Consider the following 15,047-nt stretch of genomic DNA (forward strand, 5'->3'; position numbering starts at 1 on the left):
TCAGTATGCTTTACACAAATAATGGGGGAAATTAGCCAGAGACAGGGGAAAGACAGGTAAGAAAGGCAATGTCAGCAAATGCAGTCTCATTCAAACTGCCTGTCCCCTCCCTAGGTGCTCATAGTAAAATAACTAAAAATAACGTATCATCAAGCAAAAAAATGTATCTAGTCATTTAAGGCTAGATAAAAAGGGCTACTGAGCTATTTATTAAAATATTGCCATATTGCCAAATATGCAGTTATTTCTCATTGAATTATTTCCCTGCTTTTCAACACTGAGGTCAAAAAGTAAAGCCTTCTTTAACAGTCTCTTGCACATGGCAATCAATCTGCTAGCACGCCAAGAAAACAACTATTTCTAAAGACCATTCATGAATTATGGTTTTAATAATTCTCTTAAAGCCTGTGTATATGCTGTAAGCCACTGTCAAGAGAAAAAAAGGTAAATTTTGATAACATAGCCAAAACAATCCCCTTACAGACCACATCCTGTGCAAATTTCCAGTGAAATAGTGGGCCAAATTAAGACTGCTACATTGCAGAATATGCCAATATGGATCAAAAGAGGAGACCAGCTACAACTGCAAGAATTATTAAATCTGAAAAAAAAGCTGACAGTGAACCAGAATCGTTATGATCAGAATAAAAGACACAGCATAAGATAGATTTGAACTGTTTATTTTACACCAAACGTTCCATACCAGTTTCTTCAGTTAGAAATTCCTAGAAAAGAAATGAAACAAACTGTTACAAGCTAGTATGCTTCAACAGCATGAGTAAATGTTTTTGACTACCTATATAAGCATTCTATAAATATAGCGTATACATTTTCATCCTAGAACTTAGGTTTGGGAATGGAAATCATCCTTGCAAATGTTACCAAGGATGAGATAAACATACGTACTTGGAAACAATTCCATCATTTTTTGCCAGACGCAGAATGGAGTCATCCGATTCCCCCTTTAATAAAAAAGATAATTCTGAAAAGGTCACATCAAAAAGACAGAGAAAAATCATTGCATTACATATGTACAGATTAGCATTTTTAAAACAAGCTGTTAAATCTTGTTATTCTGTAGAAAATGAAATAGTTTTAGCTTGGTAAAATATATACTTGTATTCACACGATGTATTTCTGAGTAAACAAGCTTTTGATGAACTCTGGGAAGCTTCACATCATGTTTGCTTAATGTTAATTTAAGTTATGATGGCACCAACTCTAGTAATTACAAACAATGAAGTAAAAAAGCAAAGTTATCAGTAGCTTGGTACATTTGTACAGCAAAAATTCAAAAAATTTTTTTTTTTTTAAGAGAAACATACATAATTCTCCTAACTACACAATTGAAGAAACTGATTTTACAAGTGAAATTGTTCATGTTTTCAACCTGTCCTTATTATCCTACCAATGTGCCTTCACTTCATTCTACAGGAAAAGCTGCTGCCCTTTCAGTGATTAAACATGGCCTAATCTTCTTCTGCAAGCAAAATCTGCATCCAAAGAATGACTAATCAGTATCAAAGGGAGCACTACATTTCCTAGCTCAAGAAAACACTTACCATCCTACGAATTGCTCCACAAATGGCATACGTTTTGAACTGGCCATTGACTCTGCCTGTTACCTTGTCAACCTGTAATTACAAGCCAGTTACTCCACACAGATTCTTAGAGAATTCTTAGCAAAATATATCACACTTGCAAAGCATTTGAAGATGAAAGTTACTTGTTAAATTTTGCAAATATATTTTTCTGCAAGCTACAAAAACTTAAGACAAGTACTTTAATTAGAAAATGAACCGCAGAATAAATGTGAACTTACTGTGAAAAGTTTATTGCATAGCGCAACTGTAACGCAGCATCAACAAGAACACAACAGAAAGCAGTAATTAAAAAAAGAAAGTACTTGAGTTCTATAGAAATGGAAAAGTCCAGTATAAAGATTGAGTATTTCACTGCCTTTATTAAAAAAGAAAAAAAAAAAAGGTCTTTTAAAATTAAAATAAATATTATGGAAAATTAGGGTAGATAGTCTTGTTACACAGATGCCACAATGCCTAAGACAAGAGATACAAATCAGTTTGCTTTCTAAGGTGCTGACAAATTTATCAAGGGGGAAAAAAAAAGCACTAATCACTATACATTGTGGAATTAAACCCTGTGGTGAACCCTGTAATACTTCATGGTTTTGTTTTTGAATCCTGCTAATCTTTGATCTTTTGAAAGTAAGAAATAGAGATCACTGAAGGCATGAAACACAGTTAACAAGAAAAGTATCTGCCTTAGTATTTACAAGAAATCATAAAAATTATTTCTAAAATGCTCTAAGTCAGAGAGATAACCCAAGAGATCCAGCTGATTAAAAACCAGGAATGTAGACTTGTGGCCTCTCAACTATGACAAAAATACATACTTTATGTTACAGAAAGAGAAAGAAATGTACAACACCAAGTCAATATAAATAGCCAGCACTCCATGTATAAAGTTCTAAGCATATAAACCCCAAACCACTGAGTTAATGAAATGATAATGCTGCACAGAAAAAAGCAAGCAATTTCATTTGTCATCTATCAAGAGCAGCATCTGTTAGTATTAACAGGAACACAGCATGCAAAACACAGAGGATGGCACCCTAATTAAGTGAAGCAGAACAGAAATAGACTCCTGCTCTGAAAATTGTATCTTTCTTAAAGTTTATACAAGCTAAAAAGAACACAGAGAAGGCCAGCAAGAATATAAATTCAACCAACAGGAAACACAAGGAAAGACTGTAGAATTAAACTTCTTTATAGACAGGTGAAGGCTAAGATAAGAGTCTTCCAAAAGCAAGCACTTATTCTGCTTATTCTCTTCAAGATATGAAATCCCTGTATTTCCAACTTTAAATATTTATAGTCAGGAAATTTTATTTAGTCTAACAGTTAAGCACCGGAACAGACTGTTCATTTATTTATGAAATTCTCTCTACTGAGTATTATCCAACGGGCTAAAAAATAGCCAGAGGTGACTTAATAACATAACTACATGTTTGAAGGCCCTCTAATTTTACTTTTATATGAGGGCTACTGAATTATTTGCAGATGCCTCACAACCTTTTATATTTCCTAACTTCTACCAAAGTTGAAGTTGCAGCTTTCTCATCAGATACTGCCATTTTAAAACTTACCTCAGAAATATTTATCTGAATAGAAGCATGATCCTTGGCACCAATTATTCGGTTGCTAGCAGAGCTGAGGAATAAAACAACACGGTATATTTAAAACAAAAGGAAATGGACAGTGACAATGAACAGATACTAAAGCAAAATCTACAAGAAATTAAATCTGCACAAGAAATTTTGACAGTAGCAAAGTTTCAGACACTCTAGACAATGCTCAGAAAGTTAAAATGCAGTTTTAAGGCCCTCTAAAGGCGAGCAGTATTATAGTTAAGTGGGAAGCATTGTTATTGTTATGGTTAAGTTGCCTACTAATCCCTTTAATTTGTCCTACACTGTGCACACAGTGGCATACTCCATGTGTCTTGAAGGAGTATGCCACTGTGTGCACTGTATAAGACAAATAAGAAGTTTTGCTTTTCTAAAATGCAAAACAAAAATTAGAGTAATCAAGGTAATTCCTGAGAATGCACATATATATATATATTAAATTTTCAGACTAAACTATTGCAATTCAGACACAAGACATAATTACAAATCTGTGTTACAGCGACCATGGCAGCTCACCAAGACATCGATGACTGCTAGTGCAGTGGTGGCGAACAGGCAGTAAATTAGAGACGTGGCTAATCTCGTTCAAAGAAATTACTATAAAATGGCGCGCAAAGAAAATCAGGAGGAAAACTACTGAAGTAAATTTTTCACGGAATGTTAAAGACAGCGCTCTGCTCTTCCAGCGAGGGCGCCGACTGTTACACGGGAGCTGCCCCCGGGCACCTCAGGCTCTGCTCGCGCTACCACCAGGGTGCCGGCGCCGCGGGGTCCCCGAAGAGCACGGGGGGGGGGGGGGGGGGGGGAGCACCGCTGCCCCCACAGGGAAGCGCTCACCATTTCCGCGGCACGTAGAGGTCCACGAACTCGCCGGCGTCGTTCTGCATCTTGCGCGTCTCACGCCGAGCACAGGCACCGGGCGAGACCTGAGGGAAGCAGCGCAGCGCTGGCGGCCGTCCCCACGGGCAGCGGCCTCCCCTCCTCTCCCCCACCGCCGCCCGCGTGGCCGCCCACAAACCCGACAAAGGGCGCCCCCCGGCCGCTCCCCCCCTCCCCACTCCCCCAGCGGGCCGCCAGGCCCCGCCGCCGCCGCCAGGCCCCCGGAGCGCCGCCGCCGCGCCGCGCCACGCCGCCTACCTCGCGCGAGCCCGCGGCGGAAAGGAAGGCGCGCGGCCCCGGAAGCGGAACGGCGGCGCAGCGCTTCCGGCGCAGCGGAGCCACGGGGCGGGTCTCACCACCGCCGCGCGCGCGCGCGCGCCCTCCCTGCGCGGCCGTTAAACGGTCGCCGCGGAGCGCCCCGCCCGGCGCGAACAGCCCTGACGGGAGCGCGCGTTGAGCGCGCCGAGTTGCTTAGCGATGGGGTTTTCCCTTCTCCCCCTGCCAAGAGAGCAGGACGCTGCTGCAGACCCAGAGCCCCCGAACACCCCAGCCTCGCTCAAGGGAGCTTTAAGCGACCCCAACCCAGCCAGCTTCCTCAGCAGCAGGAGGGAACGCGGGAGAGCTGGGATAGCCCGGGAGGCTTAAAGACCATGCCAAACAGGGAGGTTGCTTACAAAACGTGTATCAAAACAGTTTTTATTTCACAGCATCTTAAATCTCACAAGTTAATTCATGTGAAAAATACGTAACAGGCTACACTTTTAAATTAATGGGCTACGACACAACAGTATTGTTTACAGAAAAATGTACAGCCTCTTATCAAGAGAGTTCTCCGTGCTGAGTCAAAGCAGCATCATATTTACACGGTACACAGAGTTAAACCACCCCTCAATGTAAACCAACATTTCTCTTCAAAGCAAGAGGAGTTCGACTGTGAAAACGTAAAGCTGGCAGCTACCTTATTTTGGGTCCCCTTTTTAGGTTATTAATCAATAATGTAGTAATACTACTTTGCCACATGGTGGCAGCTTTTAGGTAAAGAGATACATATTACCACACAGGCTTAAATGAACAGGGCTGTAAGCTACACTCAAGAAATGGAAAAACATACACACACCTAAGTTACTGCATCTCTGCAGAATGATTTTTCTGCACAGATGACAAAAGAGGTACCAATTTAAAGGTTGCAGACTAAGTGTCTGGCTGGCATCAGTCCAAAACTGATGTTCTACAGTGTTACTCGAGAATTGTCTTCTATTTAATCCAGAAATGTAAGCACAGTGAACACTCTGTTGTCATTTTTGGCCTGTACTCTGTACAGCTTTTGAGCTCAAGAACTCTGCATGTGCCGGACCAAATGTTTAGTTCTCTTTAAATCAGTATTCAGCATTTTGTAATGTAATATTATTTACCCTGTTTTTTTTTTCCCTTTTCAGAAGAAAAACTTGCCATTTTTTTGATGTGAAACCATAGCTTCCATTCTGCAACTGTTAACTCCAGCCCAAATACTCACTGTAACCAGGCAAACTTCCACTGAATAGAGACCTCTAAGAGTTCAAAAAGAAATCGTTTTTTTTTCCTAGTCTGTGAGAAAGTTAACTGTTAGAGAAAAGTCTTTATATACTAAACAGGAATAAAAGTTCCTGGAGAATTACGTTCTCTGACTACACTCATACTAACTGAAATATTCTACTATTTCTGGAGATACTATGTGAGAAATTTCTATGCTCAATTTTTCCCTCTCTCCCCTCCACAATTAGTATGCTCAATTTTTCCCTCTCTCCCCTCCACAATTAGTTTAGCAAGTTGTGGACCACTATAGTTGAGTTCACCAGTGTTTGCTAATTTCAAGACTTACCTGTATGCTAGATGTTTAATACTGAGTATCTCTTGCATGCAATGACAGTTACATTCAGTAGAAAGCTTAACTAGTAACCATCTCATAAACCTTTTGGAAGATAACTAGCAAGCTTACTGTCTACCTGGCTAGCTATCATCTGATTTTAGAAGACTGGAAAGTCCTTTTGTGTTAAAGAGAAGTTACAAGTATATTAAACTTTACACGAATACCTTAAGTTACATACACAGAGCTGAACAGAGTTACAAAAGGTTTGACACTCTCTGTAGTTATATGAAAAATACGTTTTGAGCCCTTCTTACAGAGGAAGAGGCTCCAATAAAGTTTGCTGCAATTCTAATGAAGCTAAATTAGCTTCAGGCAAAACACAGCTGAAGATCAGTTTCAGCTTTGTTTTTATCTACAACATACACTGAATACAAGGAACAGGATTTTACATTACTTTACATATTTGAGAGCAGGTATCCTTACCTCAGTACGAGGTCTAGTATTTCATTCAGGAGTCAAACTTAAATTACGTATTTCTTACCATAATAGCCAAGCATCAGTTTTGTTCCTTGCAAATGGACAGTTACTTGTATCATAATATTGCTTAGGAAAATAAATCCAAGAGCCAATATCACAAGACGTTCCACTTATATCTAAATTAATCCCCAGTCTGGATATTTTAAAAATAGATGAAGGAATAGTCAATGGTCAAAGTTATTTAACCTCTGTATAAGCATTAGAGCACTGCTGGACATCAGCTGTTAAGTGGTTGCTCAGATGTGCAACAAATGCCAGTTTCATGAAGACCATCACAGTAATACAATGCTGGGAAGAATGGAGTAAAAATAAAGTTAAAAAAAAAACCCAGAATTTAACAGAACATGCTTTGTTTCATAGGCTTCGTTTGGCAGCGGTAACTCTACTGATTTAAATATTTGTGTTTACAGCACACAAATCATATATGAATAATATTAAAAAGGTGCTTATTATAGACTACAGAACATTGAAGCAAATCAAAATCATAAGTGATATATTTGACAGCAAGTTGCTCTTAGTCAAGTGCTCATCTTTCATTGAAGAGTGAATTAGAATGGCAATGACTTTACCATACCTACCTAGTTCAACACGTGATATTTCATGGTAGATTTTCAAACTTTTTTTAAAAATAAAATGATAAAATGTATATTCTTAAGGTATTAATAGTTAACTAATTTGAAATAGAGTAATTTCAGTCTTGCTACTTATAGATCTATAATATAGTATAGATGCCCTATGTATCATTAGTGAAGATATACTGGAATTGTCTTCTCTATATGCAAGGCCAATGCAGGTAAAGAATAAATGGCTATACAAATTCAGGAATCCCCACTAAACAACATAACTAACTTAAAAATTACTGGTTCCAGACCAGCCAGTTTTAGGCACATCTTTAAAAAAATAAAGTATGTATTTCATTAATGTCAAAGCGTGATAAGATCCTTAGAAAGATCTGAACTTTATGATGGACTGGAATGGAAGTGAGGCTTCCTTTAGTTTCAAGGAAACAAATAAAGGTCTTAAAGAAACAAACAAAAAACCCCAAACAAAACAAAACAAAAAACCCACAACATCATATAATTCCCCATAGGGAAGAACAGTTTTAGTAAAACTGAAGAGATAAATAAGGAATAAGCAGCAGCCATGACAGCCAACTGATGAATATTTGTGCTTTAAATGTCCGAAATAAAATAAAGTTCAACAACTCTTTCTGTACCATCTCTTAGAGTCAGCATACATATCCATAATGCACACTTCGACAGTTTAAAAAACGCTGCAGACTTCAAAACTAGTTGTAGCCATGACAGGATGCACACTGTGGTATAGAAAGGCCAGGGGAAAGTTCAGCAGCAGTGTTCAGTGATGCTAATCCCAGAGCCACTGGCTATCAACTGGAATGTAGCTTTGGTTAAGATTGTTGTGTGAGCCGTCTATAATGAGGTAAAACTTGGTTTTCAGGAAGATAGAGAGCCAGTTCCAAAGCTACGAGCACGGTGAATTCAAAACCAATGAGATCTCTTCTGTTGAATCTGAATCTCTCTTCTAGTTTCTATGATAGTACAAAAAAGAAGAGAGAGGGAGAAACAGAATCAGTTATCCACAAGATACCAATACACTGTCGGATTAAGTCAGCATAAAATAGGAGTAAGTGCTATGTGGCCAGGACTGCACCTATGGAATCAAAAATGTTGCTTGGAACCAAACAAGTCAACCAGCTTATTAACTCAGCTGTGACACTCACACAGCAGTTACTGTTTCTCACACTAACATATATAAATAAAAAATAAGCTCACTGCAGGATCATGACATGGGGCTGTATCAGCCAGGTACCTTTCAATAATAATAATAATAATAAAGCATCAAATAAGGGTTCCAATGAGACTTTGAGAGCACCGATCTTAAGTGAAGCATGCTACACTGAAAATCTTGGCTTTAATCTTTGTTTTGTTCTATGAAATAAAGGTAAGACTTTGGCAACAGCTAAAACAAATCTGATAGTACTTACATCTATAAGGTGTTTGACTTCATGTTTCCTGAGGTCACTGCTGATCTTAGCTGCAAGCAGAACACAAGCACCAGCACACAGTTTGCGGTTCTGTTTGTTGAGTTTGCCTTGGAGAACAAGCTTCTCAAAGTAAACATAAGCCATGGACACAGTAACTGGCTCCAAATTGCACTCTTCACTCAGACTCCGCATCTCTCTTTTTAAGCTGGAGATAGAAAAAACTGTCAAATACAACGGTTTTTATGAAATGCACTAGAAACACTGTACATGGGAACTCAGGGAGCATACAGGAAGACTTCTGTTTGGAAAACTGTGATGAGTATCATCTTAGACTGCAGTAGCTCAGGTGGCAGCAAGCTGGATCTGATGCACAATTTGATTCAACCTGGCTGACATCATCTACTGTGGAAGAACACTCCTCTCTGCCCACAGACATTAGTGGATTAGCTGCTTCACTGACACACAGGCTATTGCTGTACAATTCCCTATGAGCTCCCAAACTTGTTTGCAATTCATATCGTAAGACTGAATCACCTTGGCCCATGCAACACCCCTTGAAAGCTGTATGGATCACAGTACTTGGTGTGATCCACAGCATTTACTACTGTGATCCACCCATTTACTAAACGCCCCAAAAGAACCAGGACTGAGTGGGCAGACAGACTAGCTTACACGCTTCCCTTCATTTCAGCATAAAGGCAAGCTGGCAGGGGACAGATGCTATCTCTATCACTGCCATTCCCGCTACACCTGCAGAGGTCTCTCTGTGAGCCTACACTTCACAAAACAGCTACAAAGAGATGTGCAGGATAGTCTGGCAGAAAATGTTAACTCCAACTGAGCAAACCCCAGTTGGAATTGAGTCTTGCAAGGGATGTTAAGTACAACAGGAAGGGCTTCTTCAAATACATCAGCAGCAAGAGGAAGACTAGGGAGAATGTGGGCCTGCTACTGAATGGGGCGGGGGCCCTGGTGACAAGGGATACAAGAGGCAGAATTACTGAATGCCTTCTTTGCTTCAGTCTTCACCGCTAAGGGCAGCCCTCCCAAATCCTGTAGCCTGGACATGAGGGAGAAAGCCTGGAGAAGGGAAGACTTTCCTTTGGTTGAGGAGGATAGGATTAGAGACCTTCTGGGCGGCTAGACATCCACATATCCATGGGCCCAGATGGGATGCAGCCACGGGTACTGAGGGAGCTGGTGAATGTTGCTGCCAGGCCACTCTCCATCATCTTTGAAAGATCCTGGAGAACTGGAGAGGTGCCTGAAGACTGGAAGAAAGCCAATGTCACTCCAGTCTTCAAAAAGGGCAAGAAGGAGGACCCAGGCAACTATAGGCCAGTCAGCCTCACCTCCATCCCTGGAAAGGTGATGGAACAGCTCATTCTGGATGTCATCTCCAGATATATGGAGGAAAAGAAGGTGATCAGGAGTAGCCAGCATGGATTCACCAAGGGGAAATCCTGCTTAACCATTTCGATAGCCTTCTATGATGGTATGACTGGCTGGGTAGATGAGAGGAGGGCAGTGGACATTGCGTACCTTGACTTCAGCAAGGCTTTTGACACTGTCTCCCATAACATCCTCCTAGATAAGCTCAGGAAGTGTGTGTTAGACGAGTGGACAGTGAGGTGGATTGAGAACTGGCTGAAAGGCAGAGCTCAGAGGGTCGTCATCAGAGTCTAGTTGGAGGCCTGTGGCTAGTGGAGTCCCCCAGGGCTCAGTATTGGGTCCCATCCTGTTCAACTTACTCATCAGTGACCTGGATGAGTGCCTCCTCAGCAAGTTTGCTGATGATACCAAGCTGGGAGGAGTGGCTGATACACCTCAGGGCTGTGCTGCCATTCAGAGAGACCTGGACAGGCTGGAGAGCTGCGTGGAGAGGAACCTCCTGAGGTTCAACAAGGGCAAGTGCAGAGTCCTGCACCTAGGGAGAAATAACCCTAGGCACCAGTACAAGCTGGGGGCTGACCTGCTGGAGAGCAGCTCTGCAGAGAAGGACCTGGGAGTGCTGCTGGATGACAAGCTGACCATGAGCCAGCAATGTGCCCTTGTGGCCAGGAAGGCCAATGGTATCCTTGGGCACATCAGGAAGCGTGTTGCCAGCGGGTTGAGGGAGGTGATCCTGCCCCTCTACTCAGCCCTGGTGAGGCCTCATCTTGAGTACTGCATCCAGTTCTGGGCTCCCCAGTACAAGAGAGGCACGGAGCTACTGGAGAGAGCCCAGTGTAGGGCTACAAAGATGATCAGAGGGCTGGAGCATCCGCCCTATGAGGAACGGCTGCGAGAGCTGGGCCTCTTTAGCCTGGGGAAGAGAAGACTGAGCGGGGATCTTATCAATGTGTACAAGTACCTGAAGGGAGGGTGTCAAGGGGACGGGGCCAAACTCTTTTCAGTTGTCCTGTGCGACAGGACAAGAGGCAATGGGCAGAAACTGAAGCACAGGAAGTTGTGTCTGAACGTGAGGGGGAATTTCTTCCCTGTGAGAGTGACGGAGCACTGGACCAGGTTGCCCAGAGAGGTTGTGGAGTCTCTTTCTCTGGAGATATTCAAGGCCTGCCTGGATGCAACCCTGTCTAAGATGCTCTAGGTGATCCTGCTGAGCAGGGAGGTTGGACTAGATGATCTCCAGAGGTCCCTTCCAACCTTACTGATTCTATGAAACCTTCCCCTCAGAGGTGAGTTACACACAGCTCTAATGACTCAGTAGAATCATGCTTTTAGCTGGCTATATCAAGAGGCCCTAACTGCATTAAGGCTAGTGTACTACCATCAAGATTACAGCTCTCTTTAGATGCAACAGTGCATCTCTAATGAATAGCGAGAAGCATTTCTAGAAGACAAGTCCTACCTGTGTGAAACGCCTTTCTTTACTTTGACTCCTCAGAGCTAAAATTATTCTTTATACTAGAATTCTGTCAGAGTCCATGGTCATCAGCTAGTCTTGTAATTGAAAAGGAAAAACAGTTGTATGGTTCAGAAACAATCCTGTTAAGAGTGGTACTGCACTGTAGCCAAACAATCAGGTTACAAGTATTTGTTTCAAGACCTAATGCTGATCCACTGTTAATTAGTTATTAGTATTAGCTGATGAAACAAGTTGTTGAAATGAAACCCTTTTAGGCTGAACTATGAAGAGACTGCTACCCTTTCACAGAATCCAAATAATTCCAGTACCAGGTTGTCATCCTATAGTTTGCTCAACTGGCAACAGAGATTAGTGTGTAATCATATATACTATTAATAGATTTAGTAGTTGCTTAATGCAAGTGGAAGATAAAAGCAGGTTTGTACAGTGTTTGATTTCCTCATTACTCACTTCTTGTTTCTTACCTCCTAATTTTGCTCAGTGTCAACTTGATGTGAGGAAACTTCTCTCTGAAGGTTTCATTCATATCTTTTTTAAGGTCTGAGGGTTTCACATATTCTATGACTGTTGTCTGAAATGCAGGAGGCAAAATTTGTCATTGCTCCTGTTAGCAGTACTGACAGCCAAGCAAGCCTTTCAAGGACACTTTAAGGCAAAGGCAAAATCAAGTTCTTTATTCAAGATTTCAAAATTCTGTAAAGTCCTGCTAACTAATAGTCAAGGCTGAGTCTCTGCCACAATCTTAGAAGTCTTAATAAGCTAGTAAGCAAATGGTTATAAATAAAAGACAGGAACATGGACATAAGGGACAGATTTCTTCTTGACAAGGCTCAGTGTGCAAAACCAACTGCCAATATTTTTCCTAATTAGTTCTCAAAAAAGCCACAACTTGCTTTTCTTCTCTCCCTCAGGGTAGCTCTTTATAAGAAGGTCTTCAGGCACTGTTCAGGTATGCCAGTCACTTACCATGTATGAGGCAAAGATGAGAACACGCTTGTGTTTCCCACAGGGCCACTGAGGATCATCCAGAAGATCTGGATCATACTCTGCTGCTTCCCCTGTTTCATTTCCTGAAGGAATGAAGAAAGCACAACACTGGATCACAAGAGACGCAGCTTCAGAAATTGTTTCCTCTTTTTAAGAGTTTTCAAACAGCAAATGTTAAGAGTTTGCCTGCACTCTGGGGTCTGCAGACACTGCAGCTACTGCCACCTGTCCTCATTCAATAAATGCGCCAGTCAGGTATTCGGATTATTAACAAAAACAAATAAACAAACAAAGCTCTCTCTAACAGATGCCTGAAATACCATTTTAGACTTAGTGCAATCTAATAGTTCATATTTGCCAAATACGAACTATGAAAACAGCAGCACAACATTGAATTCATTTGCATATACTCAAATCTTTCAAACATATTTGTTAGATGTACATTTTTACAAAAGATAGCAGATTGCTGTCATAAACTCTTTGGTTAATGCGCTGTTAAGGTGCTGGAAGGCAAGGAGGACAACCTGTCAATCAGATGCTTCTTGTTGAAAAATATAAAACCTCAGGTTTACAGGGAAAAGGTTGTACTTGAATTGTGTAAATATAACTAGGCCAGATATACAGAGGAATGTAACGAATGCTTGCAAGTCTCCTAAGACTCATCCTTTTCACTTTATTAACAAGCTTTCTTTGCTAGGATGCGCTAGAAACAGTCCCTCTCCAATTGCAACAAATCCCTCCTAAAAATGCATTTCACCAATTGCACTGTTTCTATCAAACATATTAATTTCATGCTCTGTATGCACGTGGTAACAAAGCTGGCAATTGACCTTACCTATCTCAGTTCCTGCTGGTATTGTTTTTGCTGTCACAGGTTTATACCTTGATCCAGGAAGATTCCGTGAAGCACTAGCCCGACATGGAGGAATAACACTATGGCTGTCAGTTTTGCGGACAACTAGGGCATTGGTTGGATACAAGAATTTTGCATAGGACACAACCTTAAATAAAAGAAAACTAGTAGTTATAAAAGGAACTTTATTGAAATGCTTATTACCAGACATCTAGGACTTTCCTAAACAGAAGCAAATCTGGAGTTTTTTTTGGAGTTGGAGACTCCTTTGTTTATCGCAAACCTTGAACCGTGAGCATGAAGAAAGGGGGAAGAATTTGGATACAATAAAGCCTTTCTTGCATCATTTCAGCATGGGAGAACTGTAGAGGATTCAGGAGATGGGAGAAGGAAAAGGGGAGAACCACATCAGCAACATTCTGGCAATAAATAAATTTAATCAAATACATTTTTTTCCAAATTTCTATCAAATCATGATTTACAAGTTGCCCGAGATCCAAGAATCAAATAAATTCTCCAGAAACAGAGGCAGAAGTGATAGGGGACTCTGACAGCTTCTTGAAGAGAAGCATCATCACAACTCATTTCCAACACTTAAAACTTTAAGGATCTAAACAAAAAACAGCTCTGAAAGTTAAAGCTTTCATTTTATGGATGCCAAGAGGCTAACTTACCTGCCCATCATCCCTGGCTCCCATCAGTAGTTTAGTCATCAGCATGACAGATTAAGAGAGACAAAGCATTTCCTTACCTTGCCATCAGCTCCCAGCTCTACTCCTTCCAGTCCAAGCACCATCTCAGTGGAGACTGAAACCCCCCCAGAAGGATGTCGCTGTTTCTGTCCTTCCATTTTCAGATCACTAAAGGCAGATAAGAGCACACTAGTGGAAAATGCTGCACAAGCTCAACTTCCTCTATGATAAACATTGTCTACAGCCAACACCACAAGGTCAGTTCCACTATCTGGGAACAGGGCATCTCCTTGATCCCATTTCCAAGCAAGCATTAATTTTTGAATAATCTATTCAAAACGTAGAGATTCTCCATTGACTGAATAATCAGATTTCATCTCATTTTAACTCATATCTGTACCAATATAGTTACTAACAGTAAACTCAGGTTTTTATATACAGTCTTTCTGCACAGAATTATTCCATTTTTTACGCTCTAACGCTCAAACACTTAACATCAAGCATGACTAATATTGCTAGTTTTCCAGGATTAGAAACTTGCCTTTCAATTGCAATTTTCCAACCACTGTGCACACAAGCTCACACTAAGAATTAGGATTGCTAGCAGAACTCTGCTTCAGTGATGACAGCATGCAGCATTGTCACCTAAATTCCAATGCAAAAAAGCAGCTTTCAGTTGAAGAACTGCATGGCCAGCTTACGCACAAGCAGAATGACACAGTGCTCAAAACTGCTCTGAAGTAACTCCAGTGACCTTGCTGCTTTCCCATGAAATGAAAGAATATTTCCCCACTGACTATTTTTATAGCAAGCATGTTTGAATACAATGCAATTCCCACCACTAAATATCCGTTTCCTTCTTCCATATGTTATGTACAGGACAGAGATGACAATACAATTGTTTTAAAAGAAGTGGATTAAAGTAAAATGAATATTTTTATAGCATACTTGTATATCACAGACCTTCAGAGAATCATCATGAGCGTCCAAAAGGGACTAAGAAAAGCTACCGGAAAATCTAGCTAGCATGTTATTTCTCATGAGTAATTTTATTTACAGTTCTGCACAAAAATGGAGTTCAAATAAATTAAATGCAGTATTAATCAGGCTACATTGTTTCAGTTTCTCTTAAAATGCAAACACAATGACACTCATGGCTTAGAAGAGCTGA

General features: G+C 40.9%; 2 protein-coding genes across 2 annotated transcripts in view; both read right to left on the reverse strand.

The window, feature by feature from the left end:
* Window positions 1-664: 664 nt before the first annotated feature.
* RPS21 (ribosomal protein S21) lies at window positions 665-4,424 on the reverse strand. The gene is made up of 6 exons (XM_062589275.1): window positions 4,346-4,424; window positions 4,046-4,134; window positions 3,167-3,230; window positions 1,563-1,634; window positions 907-962; window positions 665-725 (listed from the first exon to the last, which is right to left on the reverse strand). Exons 2-6 carry the CDS (start codon window positions 4,093-4,095, stop codon window positions 716-718), a joined length of 252 nt encoding a protein of 83 aa, XP_062445259.1. The 5' UTR covers window positions 4,096-4,134; window positions 4,346-4,424; the 3' UTR covers window positions 665-715.
* A 343-nt stretch (window positions 4,425-4,767) lies between these two features.
* Window positions 4,768-15,047, reverse strand: part of CABLES2 (Cdk5 and Abl enzyme substrate 2) — a 28,794-nt gene continuing 18,514 nt past the window's right edge. Inside the window, exons 5-10 of the mRNA XM_062589195.1 lie at window positions 13,936-14,044; window positions 13,167-13,332; window positions 12,311-12,414; window positions 11,809-11,915; window positions 8,476-8,680; window positions 4,768-8,019 (exon numbers count right to left, since the gene is read on the reverse strand). Of these exons, the coding sequence (XP_062445179.1) occupies window positions 7,879-8,019; window positions 8,476-8,680; window positions 11,809-11,915; window positions 12,311-12,414; window positions 13,167-13,332; window positions 13,936-14,044 (832 nt within the window). The 3' untranslated portion in view covers window positions 4,768-7,878. The remainder of the gene's footprint in view (window positions 8,020-8,475; window positions 8,681-11,808; window positions 11,916-12,310; window positions 12,415-13,166; window positions 13,333-13,935; window positions 14,045-15,047) is intronic.

The sequence above is a fragment of the Rhea pennata genome, chromosome 16 (genome assembly GCF_028389875.1).
Source record: "Rhea pennata isolate bPtePen1 chromosome 16, bPtePen1.pri, whole genome shotgun sequence".
In the NCBI taxonomy this organism is placed as follows: Eukaryota; Metazoa; Chordata; class Aves; order Rheiformes; family Rheidae; genus Rhea; species Rhea pennata.